Here is a 21,823-nt window from a genome sequence, read left to right on the forward strand (position 1 = left end):
AAAGAGACTTGGGGGTCATCATTGACCACAAGATGAACATGAGCCTGCAGTGCGATGCTGCAGCTAGTAAAGTGACCAAAACGCTGGCTTGCATCCATAGATGCTTCTCAAGCAAATACCGGGACGTCATTCTCCCCTTGTACTCGGCCTTAGTGAGGCCGCAGCTGGAGTACTGCGTCCAGTTTTGGGCTCCACAATTCAAAAAGGATGTGGAGAAGCTTGAGAGAGTCCAGAGAAGAGCCACGCGCATGATCAGAGGTCAGGGAAGCAGACCCTACGATGACAGGCTGAGAGCCCTGGGGCTCTTTAGCCTGGAGAAGCGCAGGCTCAGGGGTGATCTGATGGCCACCTACAAGTTTATCAGCGGTGACCACCAGTATCTGGGGGAACGTTTGTTCACCAGAGCGCCCCAAGGGATGACGAGGTCGAATGGTCACAAACTACTACAAGATCGTTTCAGGCTGGACATAAGGAAGAATTTCTTTACTGTCCGAGCCCCCAAGGTCTGGAACAGCCTGCCACCGGAGGTGGTTCAAGCGCCTTCATTGAACACCTTCAAGACAAAACTGGATGCTTATCTTGCTGGGATCCTATGACCCCAGCTGACTTCCTGCCCTTTGGGCAGGGGGCTGGACTCGATGATCTTCCGAGGTCCCTTCCAGCCCTAATATCTATGAAATCTATGAAAGACAGAAATGGCTAAAACTTTACCCTTTGATACAGATGAACCCAACTCCCTGTGGCTTCTGAGGGTAGAAGCTTTTTTTGTAAGTTCAAAAGTTGCCAATTTTACATCTGTTTGTTTAAAGGGGCAAACAGGCACAAATCAGTTCCAACAAAGTATGTTAACTACTCAGAACCCATCTGCAGGCTATGTCTTCACACGCATTGAATTTTATGTAACTGAGTTACAGCTGAACCCTTGAAAACAGGGGCTGCTACATCTACAACTTGCAGCCTGATTTTTGAAGGTGCAGCTACAGATCCTACTGATGTTAATAGGAGCTGGGGGAATGTAGCTCTTCTGTAAGCAAGCCAGAACTGATGACCGTACCTTGACATGATCAATGAATACAGTCTTCCGTCAAATGGCAAGATTCACTTGAAGACACAACGACATAAAGAGATATTGGTGGCTCAGAAATTCTCAGATAATTTTGAATGCAACTTTCAGAAGGATTCTATATATACGTTGCTCTCTCTCCAGTGCCCTGATGTGTAATGTAACTTTCCAAGGTTTCTAGGTAGGGGCTCAAGTCAATTTTACATCCACTTGTTAGTGGAAGCCCCTAAAAATTGTAACTGGCTCTGTTCCTGCCAAATGGTGCCTGGCAGAAGGGGTACCCTTTAAATGAACATCTTTGGTAGGTTTAACTAAATGGAAACCTACAAACAGATTGTTCCAAACATAACATGCAACACTGCTCATCCATCCATGACATTCACTCACATAAAATCAATTCATTTGAATATCACTTACAGGTGGCCTCTTCCACTGCAGTTTTGATGGAAGTTTCTGTAACAGTGGACCTCTTCCAATAGAACTCAGGTCAGCCGGGAATTCATCATCCTCAAACAAGCATTTATTCTTCAAGCACATCTCCAGCAAAGTCTGGTAATTCTGCTGAAGAGGTTTGCTGGGTTTTTGAAAGATCCTCTGGCATGAAGGCACCTCCGGTTTCTTTTTCCGTCGTCTCAGGAATGACAGCAGAGACATTCCCAACTAAAGGTGCTTATAGGAAACTTTTTCCTATGTTATCTGGGTGAACCCCCTCTGCCTTCTTTATAAGAAGCGTTTTCTTCAGCAGACTTCCTGGCTGTTAAAATAATTGTAAAAGGTGAGTTTAGTCTGACTGGTTTTTTAATTTAACTAGATGAGAGTTACTAAGTAAAGTAGGAGATTTTACTCTCTGCCTAGCTTAGGTTCTAACCTAGGTTCTAACTTTCCAGGGAAGTGGTCCTCACCCCTACCTTGGGCAAATTCAAGAGGAGGTTGGATGATCACCTGTATGGGATCTTGTGAACCCAGCATTCATTCCTGCCTGTGGCAGGGGGTCAGGCTAGATGATCTGTTCAGGTCCCTCCTGACCCTAGCTACTATGAAACTATGAAACTATTCCCATCACTAGGACATGTAAAGCTTCAAGTCTCTGTAGACCAAATCAAACCACCATTGAAATCAAAGGAAAAACCCCACTGATTTCAGTGGCCACTGAATAGGGCTTTTGTAATATAAAGTCCCTATACATTTATACCAATTATGCACACCATTGTAATTGCCTTTCCAGACCTTGTGCTATCACACTGCAATCTAAGTGATGCTATTTTCTTGATCACTTGAAGTTACATGGACATTCCTAAGAAAATGTACTGCCAAAATAATAAAGTAATAACAAGCCAAAGGATACCAATCAATGGAGTGCATTGCCTGTAGCAAAGTCATTGCTCATAGTCTGCTTTTGGATTTCCCCTGCCCTTTTTTCTTTTCTTTCTGGCTGCATTTTGTTGCATGATAAAACCTTTTATTCTAACATCTGTTCCATCCAGCTGAATGCTACATTTGCTGGTGTCACACACTGAGGTATCTCTTCCACATACATTGAAGACAAGGTAGGAGTTTCTTTTCATCCCTTATGTGCTGTGCCCCATGACAGGTGCTTCTTTGTTCAAAATTATCTTATAAATTATTTTTCCTTGTCTGTCCATAGTTGTTTTTCATTAGGAGCTGTGCTACAAGCTAGGAGCCATCATCCTTTAGATCAAGTGGTGTGGTCTTCCAAGTGAGGGGGTCCTGCTGTGAATTTCCAGGTAGCCAAGTTGTGTTTTTGTGACAGCTTGTAAAGTCATAGATATCCCTAGTTTTATGATTACAGTAGAGACTAATAAATGAATTAAACTTGAATCCACAGAAATGACTTATAGACCTTAATGAGGTGGGGAGCATTTGGGAGGATTTTTGCAGAAAAGACTCTGTAAACCAAATATTCCTTGCAGCAAGGTTTTATAGGAAATTGCCCTGCCTTGGACTCCAGAGTCCTGGATGAATGCCCCACTCATCAAGGAATTCAAGTTAATCTGCTTCCCACATTGACAACTAATCAAAAATCAGAAACCAACCAAACTACTATATTCTAGTATCATTTCACACACAGGTCTTCTACTTTACATAGTCAGATAGTCAAATGACATCCCTTAGATGGTCAAGATTTCAAAGGATGGGGGAAGAATAGGACTTAGGGGCTAAGGACAAAAATTACACAAGGACACAAACCAGTATAAGTGATTGGAAACACATTCAAGTCTATAAGAGAACAGAAGTTCAGTGTACATAAACAGCTTTCAAAATGCCCAAAACCAGGTTAAGGTAAATCTGTATGAACATAGTATTATACTTAACTGATTTAAGTTACATCAGTTTATTGAAATTCTGTCCCAGACCCCCTCCAGATTCAAGTTAACTCACAGTCCCCCATCATCCCAGGATGCTTTGCACCTCCCATGCAAACCATCCCCTCACAGGGTGGGCAAGCTAGCCCTTGCCCAAACTGTCTGTTCCAGCTGAGCAGGGAGGTGTGCTCTGGTGCCCCCGGCTTTTGGCCTGGGCCACTGCAGGCATGTGGCTGCAACTCTGGAATCAAAAGTGAATGTCTGTTCACTTATGGGTTGCTTATGGGTTTGCCTATGCAGCTTAGACTAACCTACAAATATTGAATCGATTTAGCCTTGGAATTTTTGACTGTCTGTACTTAGCCTGGGATTAGTGAAAGAGTAAGTCTGCATGGATCTAAACCCATGTTTTTTACACAGCTCTCTCTGGCACATTTATTACTGAAAGCAGTTGGTCATCTGCTTCAAGAACCTCCAATATGGTTTAAGAGATGTGATGTCAGCTGGCCTCTCACACTGCTAGATGCACGGAAGTTGTCTTGATCTTGAGGTCTAGAAGCAATCAATATACAAGCAAATCCTTTGCATGCAGCAAAACCAGTCTTAGAACAAACTAACACTTTGAATGTCTCACTCCTTATCTGTGAGTGGATTTATTCAAATCCTGGTGCAAGTTGTTCTGAAGAAGTAGATGCTAAGCCCACATAAATCAGTCATGCTCCACCCACTTAATGAACCCTGCTTAATGAATGCTCTGATTTAACATGGGCTGCGGATCTGACCCAAAGTTGCTACTTATTAGTGCTGTAACAAATATTTCTCTGCTAAATGTTGTTGATAGATCAACAAATAGATGTTGGGGGTCCAGCCTCCCCAAGCACAGGGGGGCTGAACCTGATGATCTCAAGAGGTCCCTTCCAGCCTCTAACATCTATGAATCTATGAAAATGATGCTGCCATGGGCGCACAGTAGAACCCAAAATGTTCATATCTGGATGGTTTACAATTGTTTTTAATTTGCAAGGGGTGCTGAATCCAGAACCGGGCACTCAGCTGTTTGCTGGGACTTTTACTTCATAATGTTCTTCTCCAATCAGTTTCAGATGGCTGTTTTCTGAGGCTATACATACCCCTGACTAGTCCACATCTAAGTAACCTAACTCTCTGAAGAATATGGGTTCTACTGTTGTCACAGAAAATCAGCTATGAAAACTAAATCAATTAGTCACTATGGACCCTCACAGTGCAACCAAACTAAGTATTTTATTTTTTATGCTTGGTTAGGACTGAGCAGTCTCATAATCATATATTTTAAAGAAGTCTCATAATAATCATACTGCAGGGCCTACATCCAACTCTTGACTAAGCAAATCTCTGGGTATATAGTAACATCTAAACTTGGCTCTCATTCATTAAGAATTACAAGAAAATAATTGTGTGTGGTGGGAAGTCAAGTACTTCAGTTAAAAACTCACACATATATTAAAATCTTCACTCCAAATGCTCTTTGCCCCAAAGGGTAACAAACATGGTCTATCAAAGCAGCAGCAAAGATCTGGCAACAAGAGTTCCACTGATCTTAAGGAATGATATCGGGCCAAACCCTGCAGTGCTTTGGGATCCACATGCTGAAATTCATACAGCAGCTCTTAACTATGTTGGCTGAAATTTTCAGATTGAAACATTCAGCTCTGGATGTCAGCTCAGCCATTTACACTTGCTGTAGGTCTGGCTTTCAGTACTTACAGTTAAGCAACTAAATCCATATTTAGGCACCTTAATAACTGTCTTAATGATCCAAGATGCCAGATATCCACAGTTCCTGGTAAAGCCAGTAGGATCTTCTGGTAATTGCACCATGAGTTATGGTCAAATGTAGCCTAACTAACTTGTCCTGAAAACATACATTCTCTCTGGAACAGAAGGCTGCACAAGCTCCAGATCAGTAAAAAAGCAATCCCTCCCATTGCTAGGGGTTTGGTGGGCAGAGCCCTTCCACACGTGGAACAGATGAGTTGATACAAGCTAGTTGGCAATCAATCTACCCTCATCAGCTGCACTAGTTCTCCTCCTGTTTGTACCAATCCCATATAAAAATAGTGTGCCACATTCCTCAAAGAGAAAAGAATAGCCACAGCTGCTGTGTACAGTACAACTAGTAGCAACGTGTTGTGAATAACCCATTTGATCTGATAAAGCAACTTCATCCAAGCCCAACAAGGCAATGAAGCAGCAACACAATTATATTCCTCTCATCCCTTAGAAAATCCTAATCCTTGTGAACACATACAGCCACAGACTGACACTGATTATTAGCACCAAGTCATTCTAAACCTCCCAGCGAATGTAAGTGTCCTACCTTCTTTTGAGTGACTTTGCTTCCTTGCAAGAAAGAATAATTGTTCTGCTGGTGATAATGCATTAAAGGTTCCTCCTTATATATGCTGTTTATATATGCATACACATATGCATATCTTGCCTACGCAACTCTGACTATTAATTGGTGCCTATTAACCGGAAGGGGAGGGAAGAAAATGGATTTACTGGTATTGAGCAATGCTAGATATTTTCTGGAAACCTATGAGATAATGTCCCACAAGTAAATATGAAAGAACACGTCAGTCCATCACCTACAATAGAAGTTTACACCTTCATTTTATACATGGAAGGTAGTTTCCTTGTTTGTTTAGGGATTTTCTTTTTCCTACTCAGACCCTGAAGGTGAAACTACAATTGACAACATGCAATGAGTGGATTTATTTAATTCTGCATGAATTAATTTAAACCAGATTCTTGTTTTCAGGTGGAAAAACCAGAAAGGAAATGACAGAAACCAACTCAGAGTGGAGTGAAGTGAACCTGTATAGTCATGTGAGTCAATGATTAAACCAAGGACAGTTTATCTAAAAAAAAAAAAAAAAAAAAAGGGAAATTTCAAGGAACTTAATATTCCAGCCACCAGAGAAATAGTCAAATTCAATTCAAAAGGAACAGCCAAGTGTTCTTAGCTTAAAAGATAGCAAGGACGGTCCTCTGGGCTTGGGCTCAGGGTTGTTTCTGACACTGCTACACTACAGTGTCACTATGTGACCAGTCTCTCTTTGCCTCAGTTTCCTATATGTTAAATGGAGAAAATAGCTCTTCTCTTATTTTACCAATTGAAAATGTTCCTGCCTCCAGGGGTTCACAGTATCCTACCTAACACAATGGGTCCCAGTCTCCATTGAGACCTCTAGGTATTATCATGGTGCAAATTATCATAATAAACATTTAACAAAGCTTACCTCATTTAAACAAAGCTACCTTAGCTTTGTGTGCTGCATTGTCTGTCACAACACTGAGGCCATCTGGGCTCAGTTAGCTGATGGTTACCCACATGCAACACGTGTGTGTGTGTGTGTGTGTGCGCGCGCACGCACAACCTATTGCTGTAGCCAACATTCATTTTGGTAGTTTTGACAGCAGCTTCCAAAGCCCCTGGTCAAAAGGGCCCTGTGAGCTAATTAAGTAGAAGCAGGGCTGAGATTTTTCTCAGCTACAGGTTGTCTCTTTACCTATATAAAACCACCTCAAACCTGCCTGTCTAATCCTATCTATAGTTCTGTTTAAAAAAAAAAAGACCTATATCTGTATTACTCAGAATGACTGTACAAGCAAATGTGACCCTTACCTATTATTCATTCCGAGCCAGAGAGAACCATCTTTGCCAAAGAAAAGTGGTTATTTCAGACTTCCTTATGAATCCAAAATGTGGTGGATTGACAGATGTGAAAAGAAAAAGAGTTGCAGCACAAGCAGCAGTTACCTGACCCAAGCTCCCCTCAGGTACTCTGACCCTGACCACCTGCAGCAGCTGAGCCCTTGACCCCTCTGCTCACTAGCACATCTATGGAGCGCAAACAAAACAAAGGAAACTCTCCTTTCGATGTCTGTTAATATGCCATTTTCATTTCTGTAATTCTGCTTACTATAGGGAATGTTGTCCATCATATGCACTTCCTACCAGGCCTCATTCTGAACCCATTGCTTCCCAAACTTTATTCTTTAGTCTCTAATGCTTCATACTGAATATGCCCCAGTGTCCTAGTAGGATTAGGATTGGGTTTCGTTTGGATACATTATTCCCTCAAATATCCTGAAGTAGTAAATCATGGTTGGCCGGAGTCTAGAAGGCCCACTGGTGAAGGCATGCTTCCTGCTCTAGCCAACAAGAGCATGATATGGCTAGCATTCACAGTCAGTCCCTTTTGACTAGCCCCAATGCCCATGTAACTACCATAATTACTTAAATCCAAGGTGAGGTTTGGGGGAAAGCCCCTCATCCTGGATTCAAGTACAAGGCAGCAGGGGGATCAAGTGAATGCTGTGACCCTGGCTTTGGCTCTGGCCCTGACCCAGGACTGGGGCTGCAGAAGCAGCTTCTGGCTGCTCCTCCTTCCCCCCCCGGCCCTGCTCTCTCTGCACCCCTGTCTGCCCCCTCCCACTGTCTCCTCCCTCACCCCCACTGTCTCTGCCCCCAGTCTCCCCGCTGCCATCTCCCCTCTCCCCCTCAGCCTCTGCCCCCGTCTGCCCTCCTTTCCCCCCACTTATCCTTCAACTTCAGCGGGGTCCGGCCCACTCTAGCCTAGGACACAGAGCTCAGCTTGTGGCTGCCCCATCCCCAGCCTGGCCTGGTCATAGTTTTACTGTGGCAGCAGCTTCAACTGGTCCCCAGAGCCAGGGCTAGAGCTGCCACTGCTGCTACTGCACCAAGCTGGGGTCAGAGCAAGCACAGGCTCTGTGTCCTGGGCTGAAGCAGAGTCAGGGCCCTGCTAGAAGTGGAGCAGAAGCAGTGGAGGGGGCAAGTGAGGCAGCAGAGGGTGGGGAAAAGGCAGAGCAGGAGGGCAGGTTGTGGGGCAGGCACCAGGGAATGGCAGGTGCCACAGGGTGCAGGCATTGGGGGCAAGGGGTAGAGGGGACAGGCAGCAGGAGCAAGGGACAGGATGAGGTTGCTTAACCCCTCTTCCTCATCCCTGCCTCCCTAGCACCTCCCCATCTGCCTTCCCCCTGCCACTGCTTTCTCCTCTGCAGTGGTGGAGGGAGGGGAATTTAAGACACCCCTCTGATCATTAGATTCTATACATGGCAGACAATAACAATTTTATAAATTTTCCAAGTATAGATTCTAATCGTTGGCGGTTACCTGAAATTCAGATTCATCTTGGATTCAGGTATATACAGTATCTGTAGCTGAGTTGACTGGGGGCAGCTTTCAGCCCATATCCAGACTCCAGTTCATACTTCAGTACCCACAGCAAGATGTTTTAACCTTTTTACCACTGTGTCCCCAAAATGCTGAAATAAATTACTTGCCATGAATCACCATTCATTTCCAAAACCTTGTGACTTGCTCATCCTACCATGACCTAGGTTCACTACAAGAGAAAACATGCCTTCCAATACAATGGGGAAGTAGGTAGGAAAAAAGCAAAGAAAAAAAACATTCACTGTGTGACATAAGGCTTTATAGACCTGACTTTAACAGAAAGTAGTTACATCTGTGTAAAGCTGAGTTTAACTAAATAAACTCAATAAATAATACTAAATTATATAAATATATAATTTAATATTATATATAATTTTATATAAATAATAAAATTATATATTTAATAAATATATAATTTTATATAAATAATAAATTAACTAAATACATTGCTCTCCCCTACCCTGGGGGTCTTCAAGAGGAGGTTATATGAGTATCTAGCTGGGGTCATCTAGACCCAGCAATTCCCTTCCAACCCTAACATCTATGAATCTATGAACCCTTACCTCCAGAGGTACCAAGCACGTGGGGCCGGAGGGCCCTAGCCCCCCTGGGGAAGAGGGTTGTCACCTGAAATACATAAAACTTCCCACATGTCCATCATCTTAGCCTACTCCCTCCCTCCCCTGGCAAAAATAAAAGTTGTCTCACTTCCTATTTCAAAAGTAGCTATTATAAGACTAAGAAAATTCAAGCCACATTCTGTATGTAGCTAGAGGCTCTAATAGACCCATATTCTTCCCATTTCAGGGACAGACCACCTAGTGACCAGGGGATTACATTAGATCCCTGCAAAGCACAGTGGAAAACGAGAGGGATATAAAAACAGTAACCTTTCCACTGGAGGGAGTCAACACTTTTCCTTTGAAAACTATCCTGTATTCAAGGAAAAGGCATTTGGGAGTTTTGGACATTTTAAGGACTTCAAAATTGTTTTCCATTTACAAACAGGGGTTTTTCATAGCGTTTTAACTTTTTAAAATACTTTTTCATACAGATCTGCTCATGTGACGTACAATCATTTCTAAAATTGTCTTATATAAACAATTAGAAAACCATAACAAAAAGGATTAACAATTCAGTTAAAATGCTTTAAAAACTGTTTGGAATATTTCACATTTTTATTTTTTGTCTGGTTTTACTTTTCACCATTCTGTTTTGATGAAAGGGGGAAAATAAACCACATTGTTTAGCTTTGTAATGATTTGGGGGTAGACTTACCTGAAGAAAGTCTGAATAAATGGCTGACTTGTACCAATTGTTTTAAGCAGCTGGGTTGTCTGGACCCTAGTCCCTCACAGTTTGGTTTTGAGCCTGGTTTACTATACATAGTACTTATTAAATGTAAAGAAACAACACGGTGAGTATGTCTACATATTCATTAATGCACAGTAGTTACTCTACATTTAGTTTAGTACTTGCTTAAAGAAGTATTAACTAAATGAACAGTAACTACAGGTACTGTGCAGTAGTGCCCTCACATGTTTTTTGTGACAATAACTGTGTGCAGTAGCCTGATAACACTGCAAAGTAGCGTATTAGTATGGGTTTTAGCTGGCATGCTACTGCACTGTGTTATTAAGCTACTGTGCAGTAAGCATCTCATGTAGACACACCCAGTGTATATAACTAGAAAGCCTTTATTTGCTGTTAGTCAGCTGGTGAGATCAGCTGGCCAAGGGAAACCGTGGACATCCAAAATATATCTTCTATAACTTGGTTATCCCTCAAATAATTCATAGATTCATAGACTTTAGGGGCTGGAAAGGACCTCATGAGATCATTGAGTCCAGCCCCCCTGCCATGGGCAGGAAGTCAGCTGGGATTAAGTGATCCCAGCAAGAAAAATATCCAGATGTTTTTTTGAAAGAGTCCAGAGGAGGTGCTTGCACCACTTCTGGGGGAAGTATGTTCCAGACCTTGGACAGTCGCACCGTAAATAACTTTTTTCTTATATCTAGTCTAAATCAGACTTCCTGGAGTTTATGGCCATTAGACCTTGTTATTCCTTGGGGAGCTCTGGTGAACAGCTGTTCTCCCAGGTCCTAATGTACCCCTCTTATATAACTGTAGGCTGCCACCAAGACCCCCCTGAGTCTTCTGTTTTCCAGACTGAAGAGTCCCAAATCCCTCAGCCTCTCCTCATATGGCCTGTCCTCTAGGCCTTGGATCATACGAGTGGCTGTCCTCTGGACTCTCTCAAGCTTTTCCACATCCCTCCTGAAGTGGGGGTCCCAAAACTGGATGCGGCACTCCAGCTGCGGCCTCACCAAGGCTGAGTAAAGCAGGAGGATGACATCCCTGGTTTTGCTTGAGATGCATCGGTAGATGCACACCAGAATTTGGTTTGCTTTGCCAGCCACAGCATTGCATTGGTGACTCATATTCATCTTGTGGTCAGTCAGGACCCCCAAGCCTCTTTCGGTCATAGTGCTAGTGAGCATAGCACTGCCGAGCTTGTAAGTGTGTTGAGGGTTCTTCCTACTGAGGTGCAGCACTTTATACTTCTCAATATTAAAGGTCATCTGGTTTTGGTCAGCCCACCTTGAGAGCATGTCCAAGTTGGCCTGTATCCCCAGCCTGTCCTGCAGTGTGACCACCCTCCCCCATAATTCAGTGTCATCCATGAACTTTGCCAGTTCGCATCTGACTCCCAACTCCAGATTGTTAATGAACGTGTTAAAGAATACTGGCCCAAGTACCAAGCCCTGAAGGACTCCACTGGTCGCCCTGCACCACACTGATTTGCTCCCATCAACTAGTGATCTTTGGGACCGACCCCGTAGCCGACCACCTAGCCATCAGACTGTAAGATTATCAAGGCCACAGTTCCCCAGCTTAGCCATGAGGACATCATGGAGAACTAGGTTAAAGACTGTCTTGAAATCCAGGTATATGACATCCACATCATCTCCCCTGTCCAGGACTCATGTGATCCGGTCATAGAAAGAGATGAGGTTGGTCAGGCAAGACCTACCAGTCACAAAGCTGTGTTGGCCCTCAGAAGCTTGTCTTCTGTTACTCTGGCGTTGGTGGATCCCTTGACAATTTTCTCCAGGATTTTTCCAGGGATGGACATCAGACTGATTGGTCTATAATTCCCCAGGTCATCCCTCCTCCCTTTCTTGTAGATAGGGACCATGTTGGCCCTTTTCCAGTCTTCAGGGACCTTGCCTGAGTGCCACAAATTTTCAAATATCTTTGCCAAGTGGAGTGCAATGATGTCTGCCAGCTCTTTCAAGATTCTCAGGTGCATTCCGTCTGGGCCCCCAGACTTGTGAATGTCCAGATTCTCAAGGTGTTCCTTCACTTGATCCACATCAATTTTGGACCCGCCACTTGCTCCCAGACTGGTTCATGTGCTTTTTGACAGTGTAATCCCCTTGGGAGGGTGAAAAACTGATGCAAAAAAGTCATTTAGGAGATTGGTCTTTTCTTTGGTATTGGATGTCAGCTGCCCCGTTTGATCCTACAGGGGCCTAATGCTATCTTTGTTCTTTTTTTGACTTTCCACATTTGTGAAGAAGGACTTTTTGTTGTCCTTGATCCCTGAAGCTAGCCTGAGTTCGGTTTGTGCCTTGACTTTTCTGGACCGCTCCCTACAGGTGCAGGTGAGTGCTGAGCAGTCCTCTTTGGTGATGCTTTCCATTTTCCAACTGGAGTAGGCTTCTCTTTTGAGTTTAATGAGGTCCAACAGTTCCTTGTTCAGCCAAAGGGGCTTTGTTGCCCGTTGATTACATTTCTTGAGAAATGGAATGACTTTCCCCTGTGCCTCAAAGATTATGTTCTTGAGAAATGACCATTCCTCATGTACTCCCTTATCTAGAGGGGTATGGCCTCTAATTGCCTGACTTACCAAATCTCTGAGTTTGCAAAAGTCAACCTTCCCAAAGTTAAGGGATTTGCCTGCTCTATAATTTAATATTATATATAATTTTATATAAATAATAAAATTATATATTTAATAAATATATAATTTTATATAAATAATAAATTAACTAAATACATTGCTCTCCCCTACCCTGGGGGTCTTCAAGAGGAGGTTATATGAGTATCTAGCTGGGGTCATCTAGACCCAGCCCTCTTTCCTGGACTCGATGATCTATTGAGGTCCCTTCCAACCCTAACATCTATGAATCTATGAACCCTTACCTCCAGAGGTACCAAGCACGTGGGGCCGGAGGGCCCTAGCCCCCCTGGGGAAGAGGGTTGTCACCTGAAATACATAAAACTTCCCACATGTCCATCATCTTAGCCTACTCCCTCCCTCCCCTGGCAAAAATAAAAGTTGTCTCACTTCCTATTTCAAAAGTAGCTATTATAAGACTAAGAAAATTCAAGCCACATTCTGTATGTAGCTAGAGGCTCTAATAGACCCATATTCTTCCCATTTCAGGGACAGACCACCTAGTGACCAGGGGATTACATTAGATCCCTGCAAAGCACAGTGGAAAACGAGAGGGATATAAAAACAGTAACCTTTCCACTGGAGGGAGTCAACACTTTTCCTTTGAAAACTATCCTGTATTCAAGGAAAAGGCATTTGGGAGTTTTGGACATTTTAAGGACTTCAAAATTGTTTTCCATTTACAAACAGGGGTTTTTCATAGCGTTTTAACTTTTTAAAATACTTTTTCATACAGATCTGCTCATGTGACGTACAATCATTTCTAAAATTGTCTTATATAAACAATTAGAAAACCATAACAAAAAGGATTAACAATTCAGTTAAAATGCTTTAAAAACTGTTTGGAATATTTCACATTTTTATTTTTTGTCTGGTTTTACTTTTCACCATTCTGTTTTGATGAAAGGGGGAAAATAAACCACATTGTTTAGCTTTGTAATGATTTGGGGGTAGACTTACCTGAAGAAAGTCTGAATAAATGGCTGACTTGTACCAATTGTTTTAAGCAGCTGGGTTGTCTGGACCCTAGTCCCTCACAGTTTGGTTTTGAGCCTGGTTTACTATACATAGTACTTATTAAATGTAAAGAAACAACACGGTGAGTATGTCTACATATTCATTAATGCACAGTAGTTACTCTACATTTAGTTTAGTACTTGCTTAAAGAAGTATTAACTAAATGAACAGTAACTACAGGTACTGTGCAGTAGTGCCCTCACATGTTTTTTGTGACAATAACTGTGTGCAGTAGCCTGATAACACTGCAAAGTAGCGTATTAGTATGGGTTTTAGCTGGCATGCTACTGCACTGTGTTATTAAGCTACTGTGCAGTAAGCATCTCATGTAGACACACCCAGTGTATATAACTAGAAAGCCTTTATTTGCTGTTAGTCAGCTGGTGAGATCAGCTGGCCAAGGGAAACCGTGGACATCCAAAATATATCTTCTATAACTTGGTTATCCCTCAAATAATTCATAGATTCATAGACTTTAGGGGCTGGAAAGGACCTCATGAGATCATTGAGTCCAGCCCCCCTGCCATGGGCAGGAAGTCAGCTGGGATTAAGTGATCCCAGCAAGAAAAATATCCAGATGTTTTTTTGAAAGAGTCCAGAGGAGGTGCTTGCACCACTTCTGGGGGAAGTATGTTCCAGACCTTGGACAGTCGCACCGTAAATAACTTTTTTCTTATATCTAGTCTAAATCAGACTTCCTGGAGTTTATGGCCATTAGACCTTGTTATTCCTTGGGGAGCTCTGGTGAACAGCTGTTCTCCCAGGTCCTAATGTACCCCTCTTATATAACTGTAGGCTGCCACCAAGACCCCCCTGAGTCTTCTGTTTTCCAGACTGAAGAGTCCCAAATCCCTCAGCCTCTCCTCATATGGCCTGTCCTCTAGGCCTTGGATCATACGAGTGGCTGTCCTCTGGACTCTCTCAAGCTTTTCCACATCCCTCCTGAAGTGGGGGTCCCAAAACTGGATGCGGCACTCCAGCTGCGGCCTCACCAAGGCTGAGTAAAGCAGGAGGATGACATCCCTGGTTTTGCTTGAGATGCATCGGTAGATGCACACCAGAATTTGGTTTGCTTTGCCAGCCACAGCATTGCATTGGTGACTCATATTCATCTTGTGGTCAGTCAGGACCCCCAAGCCTCTTTCGGTCATAGTGCTAGTGAGCATAGCACTGCCGAGCTTGTAAGTGTGTTGAGGGTTCTTCCTACTGAGGTGCAGCACTTTATACTTCTCAATATTAAAGGTCATCTGGTTTTGGTCAGCCCACCTTGAGAGCATGTCCAAGTTGGCCTGTATCCCCAGCCTGTCCTGCAGTGTGACCACCCTCCCCCATAATTCAGTGTCATCCATGAACTTTGCCAGTTCGCATCTGACTCCCAACTCCAGATTGTTAATGAACGTGTTAAAGAATACTGGCCCAAGTACCAAGCCCTGAAGGACTCCACTGGTCGCCCTGCACCACACTGATTTGCTCCCATCAACTAGTGATCTTTGGGACCGACCCCGTAGCCGACCACCTAGCCATCAGACTGTAAGATTATCAAGGCCACAGTTCCCCAGCTTAGCCATGAGGACATCATGGAGAACTAGGTTAAAGACTGTCTTGAAATCCAGGTATATGACATCCACATCATCTCCCCTGTCCAGGACTCATGTGATCCGGTCATAGAAAGAGATGAGGTTGGTCAGGCAAGACCTACCAGTCACAAAGCTGTGTTGGCCCTCAGAAGCTTGTCTTCTGTTACTCTGGCGTTGGTGGATCCCTTGACAATTTTCTCCAGGATTTTTCCAGGGATGGACATCAGACTGATTGGTCTATAATTCCCCAGGTCATCCCTCCTCCCTTTCTTGTAGATAGGGACCATGTTGGCCCTTTTCCAGTCTTCAGGGACCTTGCCTGAGTGCCACAAATTTTCAAATATCTTTGCCAAGTGGAGTGCAATGATGTCTGCCAGCTCTTTCAAGATTCTCAGGTGCATTCCGTCTGGGCCCCCAGACTTGTGAATGTCCAGATTCTCAAGGTGTTCCTTCACTTGATCCACATCAATTTTGGACCCGCCACTTGCTCCCAGACTGGTTCATGTGCTTTTTGACAGTGTAATCCCCTTGGGAGGGTGAAAAACTGATGCAAAAAAGTCATTTAGGAGATTGGTCTTTTCTTTGGTATTGGATGTCAGCTGCCCCGTTTGATCCTACAGGGGCCTAATGCTATCTTTGTTCTTTTTTTGACTTTCCACATTTGTGAAGAAGGACTTTTTGTTGTCCTTGATCCCTGAAGCTAGCCTGAGTTCGGTTTGTGCCTTGACTTTTCTGGACCGCTCCCTACAGGTGCAGGTGAGTGCTGAGCAGTCCTCTTTGGTGATGCTTTCCATTTTCCAACTGGAGTAGGCTTCTCTTTTGAGTTTAATGAGGTCCAACAGTTCCTTGTTCAGCCAAAGGGGCTTTGTTGCCCGTTGATTACATTTCTTGAGAAATGGAATGACTTTCCCCTGTGCCTCAAAGATTATGTTCTTGAGAAATGACCATTCCTCATGTACTCCCTTATCTAGAGGGGTATGGCCTCTAATTGCCTGACTTACCAAATCTCTGAGTTTGCAAAAGTCAACCTTCCCAAAGTTAAGGGATTTGCCTGCTCTTCAGTGAACTGAGAAAGTAACCAAATCATGGTCGCTGTCACCAAGCTTGCCCTCAATCCTCAGACTGCTCACCAGGTCCTCCCCTTTGGCCAGGACCAGATCCAGCAATGCCTCTCCCCTAGCTGGCCCACAGACTTCCTGGATCATCAATGCAAGCAAGAAAACTGCATGACCTGTCTGATTTGGCTGTGTGCTCATCCTAAGAGATGTCAAGAAAGTTGAAGTCCCCCATGATGATCATGCACTGAGAGCATGTGGCCTCGACCAGTTCCCTATTGAATTCCCAATCAAGTTCTTCCTCTTGGTGGGGAGGTCTATAGTAGACTCCTACAAGTATGTCACCCTCCCAATGTTCTCCCTGTATTTTGACCCAGATGGTCTCAAGATGCCCTTCCTGGTTAGAAAACTCAATTTGCAAGGAAATGAACTGATCCTTGATGTAGAGAGCAGCACAACCACCCCTCTTCCCAAGACTGTCTCTTCTGTACAAGGTATAACCCTCCAAAGCAACCAACCAATCACTGGTACAGTTTTACCAGGTCTCTGTTATCCCTACAAGGTCATAGTCATTTTCACATAAAGAAGGGCCAGTTTCTCTTGCTAGTTTCCCAGGCTCCTGGCATTTGTGTGTAGGCAGTTGAGTCTGCCATGAGAAACCCCATGCTTCCCTATGCAGTGAGGCTGTCATCAGAGCACGTTCCCTTGGGCTGCCCAAGTTATTGGTAATGCAGCTGACATGACCTAGGCTAGAACTGTTAATAGACTGCCCATCCCCCAGCGGTCTTAGTTTAAAGCCCTGTCAAGAAGGTCAGTCATTTGGGGCTGAGAAGAGCTTCTTCCCCTTCCAGATGAGGTGGAGGCCATCCCTTCCCAATAGTCCACTCTCTCTGAAGTGCGGACCGTGGTCAAAGAAGCCAAACCCCTCATGATGGCACCATTGCCAGAGTCTTCTATTCACCTCACTGATGCACCTTTCCCTCTGGAGCCCATGACCTGTGACTGGGAGGATTGATGAAAAAACTCTCTGTGCCCCCAGACCCCTGAGCCCAGCCCCCAGAGCCCCATAGTCACACATGACCCAGCTCAGACTGCTCTGTGCCATATTATTTGTGTCCATGTGGATGAGTAGCATGGGATGGTGGTCAGAGGGCCAGACAAATTTGGGGATCCTCTCCTTCACATCCCGGACATGAGCTCCAGAGAGGCAGACAACCTCATGGGCTAAGGGGTCAGGGCGATAGATTGCTCCCTCTGTCCCCCTAAGGAGGGAGTCACCCATCACGATAACTCTGCGCCTTCTTCTGGGCACAGGTGCTGGTGGCCCTCCTTCCTCACATGCTGGAGGCCGGCAGTATGGCTGGCTCAGTTGATGTGAGAGGTGCAAAATGGCAGTGCAGCTCCAGGAGAGTGGTAACCCTGGTGCTGTGCCTCTTTGGGCCTGAGACAACCATCATCCAAGCAAGCCCAGACTGGACTTCATGGTGGTTCCTTGGTTCCACCACGCTGTCATCAGCCATCAGGTGGAAAACCTAAAAGTAAGAGTCCAGCTCCTGCTCCATATCTCTAATGGAGTGCAGCCGCTGAACCATTGCCTGGAGTTCCCTAATCTGGCACTCCAGGGCACACCCCACAAAGGGAGGTATCAGTGCCCCCAAACCCAGCTGCCTGCAGTTTTGCTAGGTAGCCTCCACATGGAGCTAGGGGCTCCATCTGAGTGGAGGCCAGGGCTGAGGATCTCACCCGGGTGGGGGCAGGGACCACAGGCTCCATTTGGGTATAGGCTAGAACCATGGGCTCCCCACTCGCCAGGGTCCTTGTAGTAGTCTGGCTACTACTGTTCAGACCCTTGGCTATGGCTCAATGCCTGGAGCCTCATGCTCACCTGCTCGCCCTCCTGCGCAAACCCCTATGCTAACTCGCATGCCGGGGAGACAAGCACACGTTTGCATGTTCTGGTTGCGTGGCTCCCTGGTGAGCTGGGCCAAGTAGGAGCTGGAGCGGCACGAACCCCTCCTTGGCTCTTCTCAGCCGCCTCCCTAGAGCTGGCTAGTCCCTCCCACCATGGGCCCCGCTCACCTCTGGCTCTGCTGGGGGTCAGGCAGGGTCTGCTGCAGCTGCTGGGTCTTCGAGGTACGGGGGCATAATGGGCTTACACCCATGCGTCTTTTGCCACTCCCAGACCCGAACTCAATTGTAGAAACCAACCAAATTCTAGTAATTGCATAAAAAAACAATTACCAGTTATCACACAAATGCCTGCCCACGCAGGTGGCCCTATTTCACTATTTTGGTATGTGTGCCAATTAGTTGTCCCCTTATTGCTAAATCTGTCTTCCATTCTAACCTTCCTGGAAGATGTCACTGATCATTCTCTAGGTGTGATCTCCAAGAGCCTTTCAACTCCCTGCTCATTTATGTTTGGCAGCCTAATCAAGCCTGGTTCTATCTTCTGGGAGAGAAGAGGGAAGGGAGGAATGGGGTTAGAAGCAGAGACCTCGTTAAATAAAGGTGAAGGGGATAAAGGTGGAAGGAAGCCTGCTAGAAGCTGAGGCAATGTTGAGTCCATGATTTTCCTGAAGCCTTAGCAAGACAGCGTCAGAGGCCTCGGGCCCCTAGTTTATCGAGTACCAATCAGGCTGAAATAAAACCACATACCTAGAAACTTACTGATTTTTGTGATACCTTTGATCAGCACCGCTCTTTGTAAATTTATGATCACAATTCTGCTATAGCAATAGTCAAGCAATGCAGTTGTTTGACTTCCACAACAAAAATTTTAGAAGCATAACCTGCAAGTCATAGCCCACACAAATAGCATCTGGTATTCACTGAAAGTCTCATCTAAATATTGACCTCACCTGACCTTTGCTTGCAAAAAGCAACAGTTGTGTAGATAACAACTGGCATCTGAAGAATTCAGTCCTTGAAATGGAAGAGACAACTAGAACATGAAACTGGGCCTTTTTAAAAAAAAAATTGGGATTTCCCCCCTCTCCCCAAAATGGTGTTGATTTTTTAGAAAAAAAGTACACAAAAAATTAAGGCAAAATATAATTGTATTTATAAAACTAATGAAATAATGGCAATGCTTTAAAAAGATTGTTGCTAATATTCACTTTTGAACCATCTTTAGTAACTAGCAAGGATGCTGAAGTAAGACATTTGATCTTTGGAAAATACAATAAAGGTTTATTTTCTCCCAAAGTGCATTTACTTGCAGAATGGAGAAGCTGTCAGCTGGACTCTGAACTTCCCTACTTTTATGCCAGACTGCCCAGAAGAAAGGCTCCTATAAATACATTAGATTGCAAAATGGGAATCAAAGATGACAAAATGCCTAAGAAAGAGGGGGAAAAAAGCTATAATCAAATACCGAGAAGCCAAAAGATAATGGAATAGGCCCTAAAGTCAGATGTAGCTCTTTTTTATTCCTAATAGAATATGAATACAACAGAAAGAGTGAGTAACCTGAGTGAAATCTTGGCCCCATTGACTTCAGTGGTCGTTAATATGATCCCATTCCCATAAGGCATTATTAAAAGAAATCTGATTTCAAAGATGCTGAAACAATAAATGCTAGCACTGATGCCTTGGCACTGCTTTCAGCATCCTGAAATGTCTCTGAACTAGCGGTCGCTAGGAAAGGAAAACCACGTAAAAGAAAAACAAAAGATCTTGCTATCCCTGGTTTGACTCCTTACATCAGTGGTGCTCAAACTTTTTGCCCCGTGGGCTGGATGAGCAGTGCCTGGTCCCTCTGCTGGCTGGATCCTGCTGGTGGGCCTGATCCAGATGTACAGTGTGGGACAGGGTGCCGCTCAGTCTAATCCAGCTGCAATGGGGGGCAGAGGGAGCAGATGTGGCCTGGTCCTGACACAGCACTGGGGCTTAGGAATTTAGCAGCAGGGGAGGGGTGACAATATTAACTGCCACCAGTCCCCCACTGGCAAATTTCCTGACCCTTGGGCAGCCCTGCAGGCTGGATGACATGGCTCTACAGCCAGATTTGGCCCATAGGCCAGGAGTTGAGGACTCCTGCCTTACATCAAATGTAAGCACTGGTTTGTCCTTGTATCTCATGGCAAAAACAGAAAGCCAAGCTGAGCCCTGGTGTCAAAGAATTATAGAAATTTAGGATTGGAAAGGACCTCAGGAAGTCATCTAGTCCAACCCCCTGCTCAAAGCAGAACCATCCCCAACTAGATCATCCCAGCCAAGGCTTTGTCTAGCCAGGTCTTAAAAACCTCCAAGGATGGAGCTTCCACCACCTCTCTGGGTAACCTGTTCCAGTGTTTAACTGCCCTCCTAGTGAGTAAATTCTTCCTAATATCTAACCTAAACTTCCCTTGCTGCAACTTGGGACTGTTGCTCCTTGTTCTGTCATCTGCCACCACTTAGAAAAGTTCAACCCCATCCTCTTTTGACCCATCCTTCAGTTAGTTGAAGGCTTTTATTAAGTCCCCTCTCAGTCTCCTCTTCAGACTAAATAAGCCTAGTTCCCTCAGTCTTTCCTCACAAGTCATGTCCCCCAGCCCCCTCACCATTCTTGTCACCCTCCACTGTACCCTCTCCAACTTGTCCACATCCTTTCTGTAGTGGGGGGCCCAAAACTGAACACAGTATTCCAGAGGTGGCCTCATCAGTGCTGAAAAGAGGGGAATAATCACTTTGATTGACCTACTGGCAACACACCTACCAATGCAGCCCAATATGCCGTTAGCCTTCTTGGCAACAAGAGAACACTGCTGGCTCATATTCAGCTTATTGTCCACTGTAAAACCCCCAGGTCCTTTTCTGCAGAGCTGCTGCCCAGCCAGTAACCCCCAGCCTGTATCAGTGTATGGGATTGTTCTGTCCTAAGTGCAGGACTTTACACTTGTCCTTGCTGAACATCATGCGATTCATTTTGGCCCAATCCTCCAATTTGTCTACATCACTCTGAATCCTGTCAGAACCCAGTAGCTGTATGCCTATGGCACAGTGGAATCTCCCGCCACAGTGGAAAACCCCGCTGTCAATTATTCTGAATGCTATGGCACAGTGGAAAATTCCGCTATGTCAGAACCCAATAACTATATGCCACTGTAATGGAAAATTACAGCTTAGAAAAAGTTCCCGCCAACTTTATGCAAACACGCACACCACCATTGGCCGGTTCCAAATTATTCATATTTGGTGACTAGTAATTGGCTTGTTAGTCATATAAAAGTTAAAGCAGTTTCCGCCCACGTTGGAGAACTCGACGCACATCACGGAGTGAACCTGGCGGACTGATCACCCACCAACGACTCCCCGTCACCGACCTCCCCGACGTACCCCCAACTCCGGTACCGCAGTAAGCCGATTACGAAAACTTCGTCCCGATTCTCTCGCGTTTTTAAGAGAGTCTTTGTAACTCGTTTGTAACTGCAACTAAGCCAGTCAACTCTGCCTGTGCTCATACATCAGTGGCATAAGTAAACAATCTATTTGTTACCAATACGCATCTGTGCCTAATTCCGCTCCATCGGTCAAAAGTACCCACCTGACGTTCCAGGCTACTGGCCAGGGCCCGGCAGCCGGTCGGCCACCACAT

At 44.7% G+C, this 21,823-nt stretch overlaps 1 protein-coding gene across 1 annotated transcript in view; it reads right to left on the reverse strand.

The window, feature by feature from the left end:
• LOC102373948 (calpain-14) overlaps positions 1 to 21,823 on the reverse strand; it is a 74,447-nt gene that overhangs the window by 39,248 nt on the left and 13,376 nt on the right. Inside the window, exon 2 of the mRNA XM_006016590.3 lies at positions 1,481 to 1,817. Within this exon, the coding sequence (XP_006016652.1) occupies positions 1,481 to 1,717 (237 nt within the window). The 5' untranslated portion in view covers positions 1,718 to 1,817. The remainder of the gene's footprint in view (positions 1 to 1,480; positions 1,818 to 21,823) is intronic.

This window comes from Alligator sinensis, unplaced genomic scaffold, assembly GCF_000455745.1.
Source record: "Alligator sinensis unplaced genomic scaffold, ASM45574v1 scaffold138_1, whole genome shotgun sequence".
NCBI lineage: Eukaryota > Metazoa > Chordata > Crocodylia > Alligatoridae > Alligator > Alligator sinensis.